This window comes from Aquarana catesbeiana, linkage group LG07, assembly GCF_042186555.1.
Source record: "Aquarana catesbeiana isolate 2022-GZ linkage group LG07, ASM4218655v1, whole genome shotgun sequence".
Classification (NCBI taxonomy): domain Eukaryota; kingdom Metazoa; phylum Chordata; class Amphibia; order Anura; family Ranidae; genus Aquarana; species Aquarana catesbeiana.
The window spans coordinates 263141347-263157623 of NC_133330.1; the positions used below are offsets into that span (position 1 = coordinate 263141347).

Below are 16277 nucleotides of genomic sequence, written 5' to 3' on the forward strand. Positions count from 1 at the left end.
GCATTCAGAATTTTCTATGAACCCGATAGCCAGGCCAGGATGATACAAATCCTGCACACTCACGTTGAGTTCATTTAACCCAGCACATGCCACAATTGTATACCGAGCTGCATATGAACATTTAAGTCTAAGATGAGGGCAAGACTCCTTTATTGCAGAAACCATATGGGGGGGGGGGGGGGGGGGGGGGGTAGATTTACTAAAACGGATGCACACAGAATCTGGTGCTGTGCAGTATTGGTAACCAATTAACTTCTAACTTTAAGTGGTTACAAAAAAAAACACAAACAAACCTGCAAGACAAAAGGCATAATGAGCTAGTATGCACATACTTACTTACCATACTTTAGATCAAACCCCCCACAGCGGTCCTCGTACATTGCCCTAGCCAGTGACATCGCTCTCTTCCAATGATCAGATTAGTCTTGACACCCCCCCCCCCCCAAACTCCCACAATTTCAATCCTGCATCAATGTGAACCAGGGCTTAATCACATTTTCCCCAAAAAAGAACACCAAAGGCCATAATAATTGCTGAACAGCCATGCAAACTAGCATTGTCTACAATGGCAAGTCCCATTTTGTTCTCAAGGTAGATTACTTTTAAAATAAAATGCAACAAAAACTATTTTAGTTCCTTTTTAAAAGATACATCTCTGTGCAAAGAAATAAAAAAAAAAAAAAAAAATCAGAATGTTTCTGCAATGCATTTTCACTTGTGTACTATTAAAAATACTGCAAATTCAGAAAAAAAATCTGCTGAACCTGTGACACTCGAGTAAACATAGCATATAAACCTTTGACAAAGTCGTAAGGACGAAGGTACAGGTGGTTCTGATGCTGTAGCTTATATGGTGCATTGATGGGCAGGATTCCTATTGTGAGTGTCATTTTAACTGGGACTGGTACTGATAATATACTTCTTGGGCTCGAACTTCTATCCAAAAGAAGAAAACTTTTAAAAATAAAAAAAGATGAAATCAAACAGGCTGGGCAGCATATTACCTTGGGGTTTGGATAGATGTCAGCCTTGGTGAAATTTTTAGCTTCAGCGGCAGTAAGAATATTTTGTCGGAAAAAATTAACCAGATCTACAACTGAAAACCTTGGAAATGTCAACTTGTCCGGATTAGACATGGTGTGTTAAGGCAAGAAAGCCTGGGAGATACCTAGAAGAGACAGGAACATCAACATCAAACCATCTCTGGAAAATGTACATCAAAACATCATGTGTCATATTAACCCCTTGTCTACTGGGCACTTTCACCCCCTTCCTGCCCAGGCCAATTTTCAGCTTTCAGTGCTGTCACACTTTGAATGACAATTGCGCAGTCATGCAACACTACCCACATTAAATGGTTATCTTTTTGTTACACAAATAGAGCATTCTTTTGGTGGTATTTATTCACCACTAGATTATTTTTTGCAAAACAAAAAAAAAATTTTTCATAGTTATAAAATTTTACAGGTAATTTCTCCTTCACTGATGTGCACGGATGAGGCTGCACTGATGGGTGACACCAGTGGGATCTGATGGGACCGATATCCCTTTAACAGAAGCTGGTTATCAGCTTTTTTCTTCTCTCCTCACGCTATCAGCATAAGGAAAGAAAATAGGATTTTTATAACAGCTTACCCTTTTCTTTGAAGTACATCACGGGACACAGAGCCATAGTAGTTACTATGTGGGTTATAGGCCACCTTCAGGTGATGGACGAATGGTTAAATGGCACACCCTAAGACAGGAAGTCCACTCCCTATATAACCCCTCCCACAACTAGGAGTACCTCAGTTTTTGTAGCAAAGCAATACACGTGTATACCAAGAAGGGAGGGACCTCTGTGTCCCGTGATGTACTTCAAAGAAAAGGATTTTACAGGTAAGCTGTTATAAAAATCCTATTTTCTTATCGTACATCACGGGCCAGAGCCATTGTAGTTACTATGTGGGATGTCCCATAGCAATGCCAACTGAAGGGAGGGAGACACAACAAAAGTAGGGCACCATGAGACCAGAGGACTTATACTGCTGCCTGCAGCACACTGCGCCCAAAGGCGATATACTCATTATCTTTTACATCTGCTTGATAGAATCTGGTAAATGTATGGACTGAAGACCAAGTTGCAGCGTTGCAGATTTGAGCCATGGAGGCTTGGTGATGCACTGCCCAGGAAGTACTAACAGCCCTGGTGGAGTGCACTTTAAATATGAAAAGGTGGAACTTTCCTCTTTAATCCATAAGCTTGAACAATCACTTGTCCAATCCATTTAGAAATAGTAGATTTCGATGCTGCCTGTCCTCTTTTAGGACCTTCAGGCAACACAAACAAAACATCCGTTTTTTTGAATATGAGCAGTCGTCCTTAAATAGATTTTGACTGCTCTCACCACATCAAGAGAATGTAGTGACTTTTCTTCCGCAGAACAGGGCTCTGGGAAAAATGAAGGTAGAACAATATCCTGGTTTAAATGAAAACCTGACACTAACTTTGGTAGAAAATTAGGACGCATACAACCTTATCCTTGTGATTAAATATGGCTCTTTACAAGAAAGAGCAGCCAACTCTGATACCCTTCTTGCAGAAGATATGGCTACCAGAAAAACTAGTTTCCTTGTCAAAAGGACCAAGGGAATATGTCGTCTCGGCTCAAAAGACTGTTTCTGTAATGCCGACAGGACTAAAATTCAAGTCCCAAGGGTTCAGGGGTGACCTAAACGGAGGATTAAGCCGCGTTACCCCCTAAATAAAGCTACGAACCAAACAGTGTGAAGCAAGTGGTCGCTGAAATAATACCAATAACCTGGTCCTTGCTAGTACTCAAGACCAGCTTTATTTCTAATTCCATCTGTAGAAAGTCAAGGATTCTACCTATGATATACTTCCTGGGGTGCCAACCCCTGGATTCACACCAGGAGAGACATATGCCTTCCAGACTCTATAATATATGACTCTGGAGGCCGGGTTCCTTGCATTAACCAGAGACTCCGCTGAACCTGACAGCCCACGCTTCTTCAGAATGTGGGTCTCAATAGCCAAACCGTTAAATTTAGCGCTTGTAAAATAGGATGGAATACTGGACCTTGCGAGAGAAGGTCTTGCCGTGGCGGTAGTATCCATGGGTCCCCTACCGCCATCTTTACGATCTCTGCATACCAAGATCTCCTGGGCCACAAGAATCACAAACTTCCCTTCCTGCTTGATCATGCAAAGAAGTCGTGGACGCAGGCAAAAATAGGAGGGAATGCATAAATCAGTGAGAACCGATTCCACGGGAATAGCAAGGTATCTGTTCCGTATGCTAACGGATCCTTTGTTCTTGACACAAAGTTGTCGATTTCTTTGCTGAACCTGGACGCAAACAGATCTACTCCTGAGATCCCCCTTCTTTGACATATTGACAGGAAGATATCGGGGGGGGGGGAACCATTCTCCCGGGAACAACTGCTCGCAACTCAAGCAGTCCGCCTGCCAATTTTCTATTCTCTGGGCCGCACAACTTCTTGTGCCCCCTTGGTGATTAATATAGGTCATTACTGTGGCATTGTCGGATTGAATCCTGGCAGGACAAATCCTGTAAATTGAACGTTCAGGTCCAAGTGCTCTGCCTGAATTTCTAGAATGTTAATGGGCAAGGCCATTTCTGATCTGGGCCACTTCTCTTGGACAGTTGCCTCTTCCAGGACTGCTCCCCAACCCAAAAAAGGTTGGCATATGTTGTTACCACTTCCCAGGTAACTGAAGGAAGGATTTTCCCCCTTTGCAGATTTTTGGTTATTAACCATAAACTGAGGCTCCGGCACACCTTTGGAGTCAGACACATTGGGAAATCTAGAACTTGAACCCTTTTGTTCCAAGTTGATAGGATACTGTTTTGCAGCAGTCTCGAATGAAACTGAGCATAAGGAACGGCCTCGAATGAAGCCACCATCTTTTCCAACAACCTCATGCAAAGCTGAATAGAAGAATTCATCTAGCTTCGACCACCTGAATCAGTTCCTTTATGGCGTTGATCTTTGCCTGGGGCAAGAATACCCTTTTCTGGGTGTATCTATGATCAGACCCAAGTATTTTAGCCTTCTTCATGGTTTTAAAGAAGATTTCTTCTAGGTGGAGAATCCAACCTAGGTATTCCAGGTAGTTGAATGTGGTGACCATACTTTGGTCTAAGCGGGCTACCGAACGGTCTATCAAGAACAGAACGTCTAGGTAAACTATAATAGTTATACCTTGGGCCCTTAATCTGGCTAGAGGAGGGGCCATAACCTTTGTAAACACACAAGGTGCAGTAGCTAGACCGAAAACTAGAGCTACCCACTGAAAATGAAGATTTTCTACCTTGAAAAGTAGATATTACTAGTGAGCGAGGAAATAGGCACATGGAGGTATGCATCTTTGATGTCGATTGATGCCAGAAGTTCTCCTCCTTGTAGGATGGAGACAACTGATTGACTCCATGCGAAAAAAAGAGCGGTTATATTCAGGAATTGAATTCGATTTTTGAGATCCAGAATATCCATTCGGTTTTGGCACCATGAAAAAGGTTTCAACCAAACCCCAACCCCTGCTCTTACATGGGGACCGCCATGATCACCTTTTGCCAAAAGATGGTCCAATGCTTAACAGAAAGACTTCTTTTTCTCTGGATCCTTAGGAATGTTTGATCTGAGAAAACGAGGAGACGGGAACTCTTGGAACTCCAGTTTGTATCCTGGAGCGATTGATAAAGTCCCCCATCCTTGACACTCTTCCTGCCAGATCCTTGAGAACTGCAGAAGTATTCCCCTATTTGAGCGAGCGGGGGCACAACCTCATAAGGAGGCTTCAGTATTTTGTAGGTCCCCCCCCCCCCCCCAAGACCTCTTTTTCCCTGGGGTTGAACTGCCTGGAGGCTGATGCCCCTGGCACAGGAGAAGGAGCTTGTTAAAATGAAAATACATTTACTCCTTTTCTTAAATGGCAAAGGTGTACTTTCCACTAGAATTTCTTTGGATGTATTACCCAAATCATCCCCAATTAGCCATTTCACCGCAAAAAGGAAGACTAGCCAGGAGCTTCTTACATGGCGCTTAGCAAAGGGTGCAAGGCCTGAAGGATAGACTCTCTCATAGCAACTATTGCAAACATAAGGCTTCTAGTAGCTTGCCAGACCCTGGGCTTGCTGAACAGGATAACCTTGAACACCTTTTTAAACTGGTCTCTCAACGATTAACCAATTACTGCCAGCGCAGGCTGAGACACTCAATCTACCAGAGAGAAAAAAAAAAAAAAAAAGTGTTTTTTTTTTTTTTAAATAGGAATTCCAACTTTTTATCCGTTGGATCCCTAAGCATTTGAGCATTGTCTGCCAGACAAGTCAAGCTCTTATTCACAGAGGATATAGCAGCGTTAATTGCTGGTAAACCCCACTTTTAGTGAATTTTCTCCTCCATAGGATAAAGTGTGAAAAAAAATTGCTTATCTGGGTGATCCCACTCAGATACAAAAAGCTTTTCCAGCAATGAATGGACAGGAAAGGCATGCACAGCTTGAGGCTTTAGCGAACCCAAACACTCAGTTAAGGGTAAATAAATGTGGAGAGGACCATTCAGCAAGAAATTGCACCAATCTTACAGATTGTGAACGGAAGAGAACCTGTTGCCTTTTAGTCCCACACTGGGATGCGATTAAAGCCGCTAATTTTTTTTTTTTTTTTCAATCCTATCATGGCTGAGGAAAAAAAAAACCAAAAAAAAAACCCTTTTTAGTAACATAAACAGGGGCTGCGGTGTTGAAAACAGTTGCAAACATTTCATGGCCCCGATGCTCACTCAGACCAGCCACCCCCTCTCAGGGGAAGATGCCATTGTAGAAACGAGTAGGCTTTCCAGAGCTTGAGGGAGACCGTTTTAGCCCTTTTTTGGGGGTGTTTCAACCCCCCCTTTTGACCTTAGCCCAATGCACAAAAGCAGAGGTACGATCAGAAGAAATCGCATCCACTGCTTGAGCAATAGTCCAGCCACTGCTATTAACGCTCAGCCTGATGCTTTTAGTAACTGCGTTAGGGAATACCTGTGTCACCAACGTCTTATATGCCCCTTTTTTGCTCTTGTGCCCCTCCGACTTTTGCAGCCAGCAAAAATGGAGCTTTTAAAAATACTCCCGCGCTGGGGGGAGGGCGGTGAGGAGGAGACCTGTAACAAGCCGTCGTGCAGGGGTGGTTAAATAATGGAGCGGCATCGAAGATCGTTTTTGGCTTCCCCCTTGCAGGGAGAGGGGGAGAGCTTTGTCCAGGTGGGGGGTGTTTCGTGGAAGAAAATCCCCCCCAATCTCACCAGAGGTCTGAGCTGCTCGCCAGAGGGAAGCCTGCTGCTTCTGTGATACAGCGTGATGTTTAAGGAAAGCATGACAAGGTATGTGCTCTATACAGCCCCCAGTGGTGACTCTTAGGCATGACAACATTTACTTTTTTAAAAGGAGACATTTCATAAAAAAAAAAAAAAAATTTTTAAAAATTCCTTAGAAACCTCCACTTACCTTTCCCGCCGCAGGGTTGTCTGTGGTAAAAACCAACAGACCCAATCTTCACCTCTCACGATGGGCTCTATTACAAAACCTTCAGGAACCGGGAAACCTCGTGGAATCCACACTCCTGGACCCGTAAAACACCCCGCCAGAAAAAAAAAAAACTTTATGGCTTAAAAAAACCAAAGCTCTGGATCCCGGGGTACAGCTCTCTTAAAAAGAGAAGCGTTACATGCAAAACCTTGTTTCTTCCACCACAAGGCCCTGGTACCATTCAATTCGGCCTGAAAAGACTCTTTGAATGGATCCGGCTGCATAGCTGGCCCCAGCAAGGATTGCTCCAGTGGAACTCAGCACCATACATCTCTACTCATGACCAACACCTTAGACACTGGCGAAAAAACTGAGGTACTCCCAGTAGTGGGAGGGGTTATATAGGGAGTGGACTTCCTGTCTTAAGGTGTGCCAGTGTCCATCACCTGAAGGTGGCCTATAACCCACATAGTAACTACTATGGCTCTGTGTCCCATGACATACGATAAGAAAACCCACTAACCAGCTTGTGTTTACATCCTGTGATCAGCTTTTACTGGCCAACAGCTTATCATGTGGTAAAGGCCCTTTACCTGGATCTGTGATAGCCAATCACAGAGCACGCTGGGTGGGGGGGGGGAGGGGGTAATCTGCTGAACGGGGGTATCAATGCCAATGAGATGGGGGGGAATCTGCTGAAGGAGGGTACCAATGACATGGGGGGGGGGAAATCTGCTGAACGTGAATACCAATGACATGGAGGGGGGGAAATCTGCTGAACGTGAATACCAATGAGATGGAGGGGGGGGGGTCTGCTGAACGTGGGTACCAATGAGATGGAGGGGGGGGGGGGTCTGCTGAACGTGGGTACCAATGAGATGGAGGGGGGGGTCTGCTGAACGTGGGTACCAATGAGATGGAGGGGGGGGTCTGCTGAACGTGGGTACCAATGAGATGGAGGGGGGGGGTCTGCTGAACGTGGGTACCAATGAGATGGAGGGGGGGGTCTGCTGAACGTGGGTACCAATGAGATGGAGGGGGGGGGTCTGCTGAACGTGGGTACCAATGAGATGGAGGGGGGGGTCTGCTGAACGTGGGTACCAATGAGGTGGGGGGGTCTGCTGAACGTGGGTACCAATGAGGTGGGGGGGGGGGTCTGCTGAACGTGGGTACCAATGAGGTGGGGGGTCTGCTGAACGTGGGTACCAATGAGGTGGGGGGGGGGGGTCTGCTGAACATGGGTACCAATGAGGTGCGGGGGGGGGGTCTGCTGAACGTGGGTACCAATGAGGTGGGGGGGGGGGTCTGCTGAACGTGGGTACCAATGAGGTGGGGGGGGGGTCTGCTGAACGTGGGTACCAATGAGGTGGGGGGGGGGGGGTCTGCTGAACGTGGGTACCAATGAGGTGGGGGGGGGGTCTGCTGAACGTGGGTACCAATGAGATGGAGGGGGGGGGGTCTGCTGAACGTGGGTACCAATGAGGTGAGGGGGGGTCTGCTGAACGTGGGTACCAATGAGGTGGGGGGGGTCTGCTGAACGTGGGTACCAATGAGGTGGGGGGGGGGGGGTCTGCTGAACGTGGGTACCAATGAGGTGGGGGGGGGTCTGCTGAACGTGGGTACCAATGAGGTGGGGGGGGGGTCTGCTGAACGTGGGTACCAATGAGGTGGGGGGGGGGTCTGCTGAACGTGGGTACCAATGAGGTGGGGGGGGGGGGGGGTCTGCTGAACATGGGTACCAATGAGGTGGGGGGGGGTTCTGCTGAACGTGGGTACCAATGAGGTGGGGGGGGGGTCTGCTGAACGTGGGTACCAATGAGGTGGGGGGGGGGTCTGCTGAACGTGGGTACCAATGAGGTGGGGGGGGGGGTCTGCTGAACGTGGGTACCAATGAGATGGAGGGGGGGGGGGTCTGCTGAACGTGGGTACCAATGAGGTGAGGGGGGGTCTGCTGAACGTGGGTACCAATGAGGTGGGGGGGGGGTCTGCTGAACGTGGGTACCAATGAGGTGGGGGGGGTCTGCTGAACGTGGGTACCAATGAGGTGGGGGGGGGTCTGCTGAACGTGGGTACCAATGAGGTGGGGGGGGTCTGCTGAACGTGGGTACCAATGAGGTGGGGGGGGTCTGCTGAACGAGGGTACCAATGAGGTGGGGGGGGGGAATCTGCTGAATGAGGGTACCAATGAGGTGGGGGGGGGGGAATCTGCTGAACGATGGTACCAATGAGGTGGGGGGGGGGGGAATCTGCTGAACGAGGGTACCAATGAGTTGGGGGGGGGGGAATCTGCTGAACGAGGGTACCAATGAGGTGGGGGGGGGGGATCTGCTGAACGAAGGTACCAATGAGGTGGGGGGGGAGGATCTGCTGAATGAGGGTACCAATGAGAAGGGGGGGGATCTGCTGAACGAGGGTACCAATGAGATGGGGGGGGGGGGGGATCTGCTGAACGAGGGTACCAATGAGATGGGGAATCTGCTGAACGAGGGTACCAATAACATGGGGGGGGGGGGGGGGAAATCTGCTGAACGAGGGTACCAATGAGATGGGGGGGGGGGGAATCTGCTGAACGAGGGTACCAATGAGATTGGGGGGGGGGGGGGGGGGACTGCTGAACGAGGGTACCAATGAGATGGGGGGGGGGGGGGGGACTTGACAATTCACGATCTGCAATCTCCTCTCAGAACAGGGATGTGTGTGTAAACACACACACATCCCTGTTCTGAGAGGAGATTGCAGATCGTGAGTTCCTAATAGCTAGGGACCACGATCTGTCATCTCCTATAGTCAATCCCCTACAGTTAGAACACACAGTCAGGGAACACAGTTAACCCATTCCCTGCCAGTGAGATTTATACAGTAATCAGTGCATTTTTATAGCACTGATCGCTGTATAATTGTCAATCGTCCCAAAAATGTGTCAAAAGTGTCTGATGTGTTCGCCATAATGTTGCAGTCACAATATAAAAATCGCAGATCGCCGCCATTACTAGTAAAAAAAAAAAAAATAATAAAAATGTCATAAATCTAACCCCTATTTTGTAGATGCTATAAATTTTGCGCAAACCAATCAATATACGCTTATTGCAATTTTTATTACCAAAAATATGTAGAAGAATACATATCGGCCTAAACTGAGAAAAAAAAAAAAAAATGGGGATATTTATTATAGTAAAAAAGGACAAAATATTGTGTTTTTTTTCAAAATTGGTGCGCTTTTTTTGTTTATAGCCCAAAAAATAAAAACCGTTGAGATGATAAAATACCACCAAAAGAAAGCTTTTTTCCCCACAAATGGAGGACATCACTTTTGTATGGGTACAACGTCGCACAACCACGCAATTGTCAGTTAAAGCGACGCAGTGCCATATCGCAAAAAGTGCTCTGGTCATTGAGCAGCCAAACCTTCCGGGGCTGAAGTGTTTAAACTGATGTCAAAAGAATGTTCCCATTGACATGGGTCTTTGAAGTGATCTTAAAGCTGAACTCCAACTTTATTTTTACTAGAACAGAATAGATTAAGTCTGAAAAAATAAAAGTCAGCAGCTACAAATGCTGTAACTGCTAACTTTTAATAAAAGAACACTTACCTGTCCGAGGATCCAGGGCTGTTCTCACTCGGGGTGGTATATTGCTGAACTCTAGGTTCCTTACACCACCCCGTTTACTGTTGGAAGCCGGCAGTGACTCCTTGCAGCTTCACAGCCAGTTCCCCACTGCGCTTTGCGAATGGTTCAGCAACCTTCTGGGACAAGTCACGTGTTCCAGAGGTTGTGGACTGGGAATAGCTTTGGAATAGACCTTCACTCCAGAAATTCTCTTCCCACCACCCCAAAAGTAACGACAGCTCCTTTATTCCATTCAGATTAAAATCAGCAGGACAAGGACTGAGTGTGCTGGATGAGAGGAGTAAATCCTGTCATTGCCAACTAATGACTTAACTACTTGACATCCGCGATATGGCCGAATGACGGCCACAGCGCGGACCTGAATTCCCGGGAGGCCGTCATATGACGGCCTCCCCTGTGCACGCGCCCTGCAGGGCACGCGCTGTGATCACCGAGTCACTGAGACTCAGGTGATCACCAATCTAAGTAAGGTCCCGGCCCCTTACCATGTGATCAGCTGTCAGCCAATGACAGCTGATCACATGATGTAAACAAAAGATCGGTAATCGGCTTTTTTTTCTACTCACGCCGACAGTGTGAGTAGAAAAAAAAAGCCGATCACCGGCTCGGATGCGAGGGACATCGGTCCCGAAGTGGAAGAGGCACATCTGCCTCATCTGTGCCCATATAACAGTGCCACCTATCAGTGCCCACCACTAGTGCCAATCAGTACCACCTAGCAGTGCTGCCTATCATTGTAACTGATAGTGCCCATTATTGCCACCCATCAGTGCCGCCTCATCCATGAAGAAGAAAAATTACCTGTTTTAAATTTTTTATAACAAAATATATAAAAAAAAACATTTTTTTTTTTTTTTTTTAAATTCAGTTTTTTTTACATTTTTTTTAACAGAAAATAAAAACCGCGTCAGCGCTGAAAGCTGAAAATTGGTCTGGATAGGAGGGGGGTTTAAGTGCCCAGTAAGCATGTGGTTAAATAAGGGTCTGTCCAGAGTCTATTCCCAGCAGCATGCATGTCCACTGACCTCTACCTGACCATAGGCTCACATGGGGCCTTCATCTAGATCTGCCTGAAAAACAGACTAGTGGACTTGACCTGAGCTACTCTATGGCTAAGATGAAACACGGATCGCTTCCCTTAGCCAAGATAGCAGCACTAGGGACCCAAAGACTAACGAAGAAACGGCCCAGAAGAGGACAGCGCTGGATCCCTAGCCTGGCAAACATCTCTTTCTTAACGTGGCCTGTTACTTACAGGGCCACACAGCAGGAGATGAGCGGTGACCACGGTCCGCACAAGGCTATCAGACCACAGTCGCTGCTCATCTCCTGCTGTGCGGCCATGCCTGTGTGTCCTCTCCCACCCACTCAGCTGACAATATCTTCCTATCAGCAGGGCAGGGGGTGAGAGGAGCTGAAGATCAGAATGGAGCACTTCTCCCACCCCCTGCCCTGCTGATAGGAAGACATAAGATCTGCTGGGAGAGGACACACGGACTGTTAACATCCTCTGCCCCACAGGTAAGAGTCCTGAGCAGGGGAGGCAGAGATTGATGCTAGAGAGTAAGCATAAGCCCAGGCGTTTTCGCAAGTCCACGTGCCCGCGCCAGCCAGGAAGCTGAAGCTCCGCAGCGCTAATCACAGGCAGTGAGACATTTCCCGGTCCGCAGCTGCACAGATCGGGAAATGTCTCACAGCCTGTGACTAGCTATGCGGAGTGTCAGCTTCCTGGCGGGCGTGGGCACGTGGATTTGCAAATATGCCTGAGCTCATCTTTACTAGAGAGGAAAAGAGGGGAGGGGGTAGACTGCAGGAGCACTGTAATGTAAAGGGGACTGCACTGTAAAGGGGCACTGTTACAGTGCAGTCCCCTTTATATCACAGCCCCCTTTACAGAGCAGTCCCAGTTGCATTAATAAAGTGGCTGTAAATCAAATTCATGAAATTTGAGCTGGGCATATATCTGCAGTGTTTTCTCATCTTTCTTCAAAGCACCATGTCCTGTGGCTTTGTCCTGCTCCGTTCTTCTGTTATTAGCACTTCTGACAAGTTCTCCGACACAGGAGATAAAACCAGCCTGAATTTTTGTGTCAGGGTGGGTGCTTTAAATAGATTAGCAGAAAGTTGCTCTACTCACAGGACAGCTCTGAAAGTCTCTGCCTATCTGGAGGGGGGGGGGGGCGCGGGGCGCCTTTCCTCCAATCAGCTGTCTCCCAGTGTAATCCAACAATACACTGCTACTGCTGAATGAGGAAGTGCAAATTCTAACATGATGTACACTTTCTAAACAGTATATAAAACATGAAGACAGCAGACATACAAGTAAAACTTATGTAGGAAGATTTGTTTCATCTCTGGATCATCTGAGGCTGTTCACTTTATTGGGTATATGTGAGGTTTTACATCCACTTTAATGTAAAGGGGACTGCACTGTAAAGTTAAGGGGAACTGTGCTGTAAAGGGGGCTGAGGACAGACTTCACGAATATCCTATCCCCCAACCTGTCCACCACAACCACCATCCTCCACTAACCAACCACCACCGCCCCCAGGAAAATTGGTTGCTGTGAAACAGGTCCCTGGAGCCAAAACGTTTGGGGACTGCTGGTCTAAAAGACCCTGCAAGTCTCCTCTGTGCTCAACTACATTACATTCTTTCCCAGCCAGGGAAGCTGTCAATGGAGACCCGGAAGTGAGGTCATACACATTGCTTCTGGGTCCTGAACTAGATGCCCATCCCTGCAGTGCCTACTATGCTGATGCCAGGCTCACAGATGGGCAAGAGAAACCCAGGATACATGGGGGGGGTTGCTATACCATGACAGTGGAAGTAACCGGGTGGCAGTAGAGCCGCCCAAACGCTAGTACCTGACAAGTAAGTACTGCTGCTTGCCCGCGGCAGGGCTAAATGTAGAAAAAAAAAAAAAGCTAGCTGCCCACCGCCCGGAACTGCATGTCCTGGGTGCCAGGCTATACACAATGTGCATTCCTCCACGGTGAATGGGCTGACAAAAGCCCAGGCGCCAGGATGCAATTCCTAGTCGCCATGGCAACCTGGAATTTTTCAAGCCCGGTCTCAAAAGTCAGCAGCTACAGAATTTATATCTAATGACTTTTCAAAAAAAAATGGAGAGGTGGCCGTCCTTGTACCCAGGAGCACACCATCCTCCAACATGGCGGGAGGCACTACCATACACATTACAACCTGACCATACAATCAGCTTTACCAAAACTATAGAATACAAGTCCTAAACTGTGTAATCCATTTGTATCCAGCCTGACAGTTCCCTGCACTACATACTTGTTGGTAAATGCAATGCAGATCATTACAACGTGATTGTATAGTGTATGGTCATCATAAAGCAGATCATACAATCAGATTGTCCCATGTGTAGTGCTCACTGGCCCTTACTATAGGTCTCTCCTGTAATATTGTTCTCCTATGATGTCAGCTGTACAATGAACATACACATTGCACGAACCTGACACCGGCACTCTACACCCACAAATCCGTACAATAATATGCGGTGCCAGTCTCCGGTACTCACGTTAGATCGCTGCTTCTATCAGCCACAGATACTCTATAAATACGTTGTAACCGGGAACTTTTTAAACTTAATCCCTCCCCTTCCCTGATGTCACTACTCTGCGTCTGACACGCACATGCGTTCCACCGCTGGACAGTCGCACGTTGGATTTCGCCGCCGTTTTTTTTCATGTGAATACAGAGATTGTGTTGCTGCGCCTATGGCTGTGTAACTATAGATATTGTTTACATTACGGGCGGTCCAATGAATAAACGGGAATTGGGCGGTCAAGCAAAATTGCTATCTGCACCTGCGCACTCAGCTGCATCCTTATCCCTCTGGGTAACGTGCGAGGCGGGGCCGAGCACTCCGACGGCCATCTTTATTATGGGAAAGTGACCCACTCTTCTTCGGTTAGTAATAGAGCTATTAGCAGCTTATTAGTCGCTTAATGCTTCTGCAAGGAAGACCTGTCACCTACTCAAACCTATGACAAGGGGGGTTGTTTGACTTCTTGTGAAAGCAATAACATACCTCCCAACGTTTTGAGATGGGAATGAGGGACACCTACTAACAAACGTATATAGGCATAGGACACGCCCCCTTCCACACCCCCTTAAAGGAGAATTAACCAAAAAATGGTTAATTAAACCCACAAGGGATTTTTTTTACCACTACTATTCCTTTATATTGGCTTTTAAAATTTACAAATGCAGCAATTTAGAATTTGGATGAAAGGTTTAGCACTGGAAAACACTTTTTGAAAAGATAAAAAGTGCATTTTATGTACAGCAATAGTGATCAGACCAAAATGAGGGGGGATGAGGGACAGAGCGACACTGCTCCAAATCAGGGACAGTCCCTCAAAATTAGGGACAGTTGGGAGCCATGCAATAAAACTAAATGGAAATAAAAGCAAATAAAAATAGTGTAAAAATAAGGTTATCCATTTCAATACTGGTGTTCTGTCAGAATAGCGAACCCGGTCAGATTAGGTAACAGAAGTGACGTCCTGTCAGCTGCGCATGCGTTCCACCGCTACAAGGTTTGCTTATCTGAGAGAACATCTGCAGTATGAACAGACATTCCAACCTGTAAAAACTCATTTCAGGGAGGTGGGCGTGGCTTAAGCCGTGCTACATATTGCGTGTGGCTTAAATGGGGTGTGGTTTTATAGAGTCTGAGATGACTTACATAGTGCAGAATGTAGTAATGTTAAATATGGAATGTACAGTGCGGAGTGTATGGTGGTGGGTAGTATGTGCAGGAGAGGAGTGCAGAGTGTATGGCGGTGGGTATAATGTGCAGGAGAGGAGTGCGGAGTGTATGGCGGTGGGTAGTATGTACAGGAGAGGAGTGCGGAGTGTATGGCGGTGGGTAGTATGTGCAGGAGAGGAGTGCGGAGTGTATGGCGGTGGGTATAATGTGCAGGAGAGGAGTGCGGAGTGTATGGCGGTGGGTATAATGTGCAGAGAGGAGTGTGGAGTGTATGGCGGTGGGTTTATTGTGCAGGAAAGGAGTGCGGAGTGTATGGCGGTGGGTATAATGTGCAGGAGAGGAGTGCGGAGTGTATGGCGGTGGGTAGTATGTGCAGGAGAGGAGTGCGGAGTGTATGGCGGTGGGTAGTATGTGCAGGAGAGGAGTGCGGAGTGTATGGCGGTGGGTAGTATGTGCAGGAGAGGAGTGCGGAGTATATGGCGGTGGGTAGTATGTACAGGAGAGGAGTGCGGAGTGTATGGCGGTAGGTATAATGTGCAGGAGAGGAGTGCGGAGTGTATGGCGGTGGGTATAATGTGCAGGAGAGGAGTGCGGAGTGTATGGCGGTGGGTATAATGTGCAGGAGAGGAGTGCGGAGTGTATGGCGGTGGGTAGTATGTGCAGGAGAGGAGTGCGGAGTGTATGGCGGTGGGTATAATGTGCAGGAGAGGAGTGCAGGGTGTATGGCGGTGGGTATAATGTGCAGGAGAGGAGTGCGGAGTGTATGGCGGTGGGTATAATGTGCAGGAGAGGAGTGCGGAGTGTATGGCGGTGGGTAGTATGTACAGGAGAGGAGTGCGGAGTGTATGGCGGTGGGTAGTATGTACAGGAGAGGAGTGCGGAGTGTATGGCGGTGGGTAGTATGTGCAGGAGAGGAGTGCGGAGTGTATGGCGGTGGGTATAATGTGCAGGAGAGGAGTGCGGAGTGTATGGCGGTGGGTATAATGTGCAGAGAGGAGTGTGGAGTGTATGGCGGTGGGTTTATTGTGCAGGAAAGGAGTGCGGAGTGTATGGCGGTGGGTATAATGTGCAGGAGAGGAGTGCGGAGTGTATGGCGGTGGGTAGTATGTGCAGGAGAGGAGTGCGGAGTGTATGGCGGTGGGTAGTATGTGCAGGAGAGGAGTGCGGAGTGTATGGCGGTGGGTAGTATGTGCAGGAGAGGAGTGCGGAGTATATGGCGGTGGGTAGTATGTACAGGAGAGGAGTGCGGAGTGTATGGCGGTAGGTATAATGTGCAGGAGAGGAGTGCGGAGTGTATGGCGGTGGGTATAATGTGCAGGAGAGGAGTGCGGAGTGTATGGCGGTGGGTATAATGTGCAGGAGAGGAGTG

At 47.7% G+C, this 16277-nt stretch overlaps 1 protein-coding gene across 1 annotated transcript in view; it reads right to left on the reverse strand.

Moving 5' to 3' along the window:
* Positions 1 to 13839, reverse strand: part of NUF2 (NUF2 component of NDC80 kinetochore complex) — a 57164-nt gene extending 43325 nt beyond the window's left edge. The window contains exons 1-2 of the mRNA XM_073593279.1: positions 13712 to 13839; positions 1005 to 1168 (exon numbers count right to left, since the gene is read on the reverse strand). Of these exons, the coding sequence (XP_073449380.1) occupies positions 1005 to 1136 (132 nt within the window). The 5' untranslated portion in view covers positions 1137 to 1168; positions 13712 to 13839. The remainder of the gene's footprint in view (positions 1 to 1004; positions 1169 to 13711) is intronic.
* Between the last annotated feature and the right edge of the window lie 2438 nt (positions 13840 to 16277).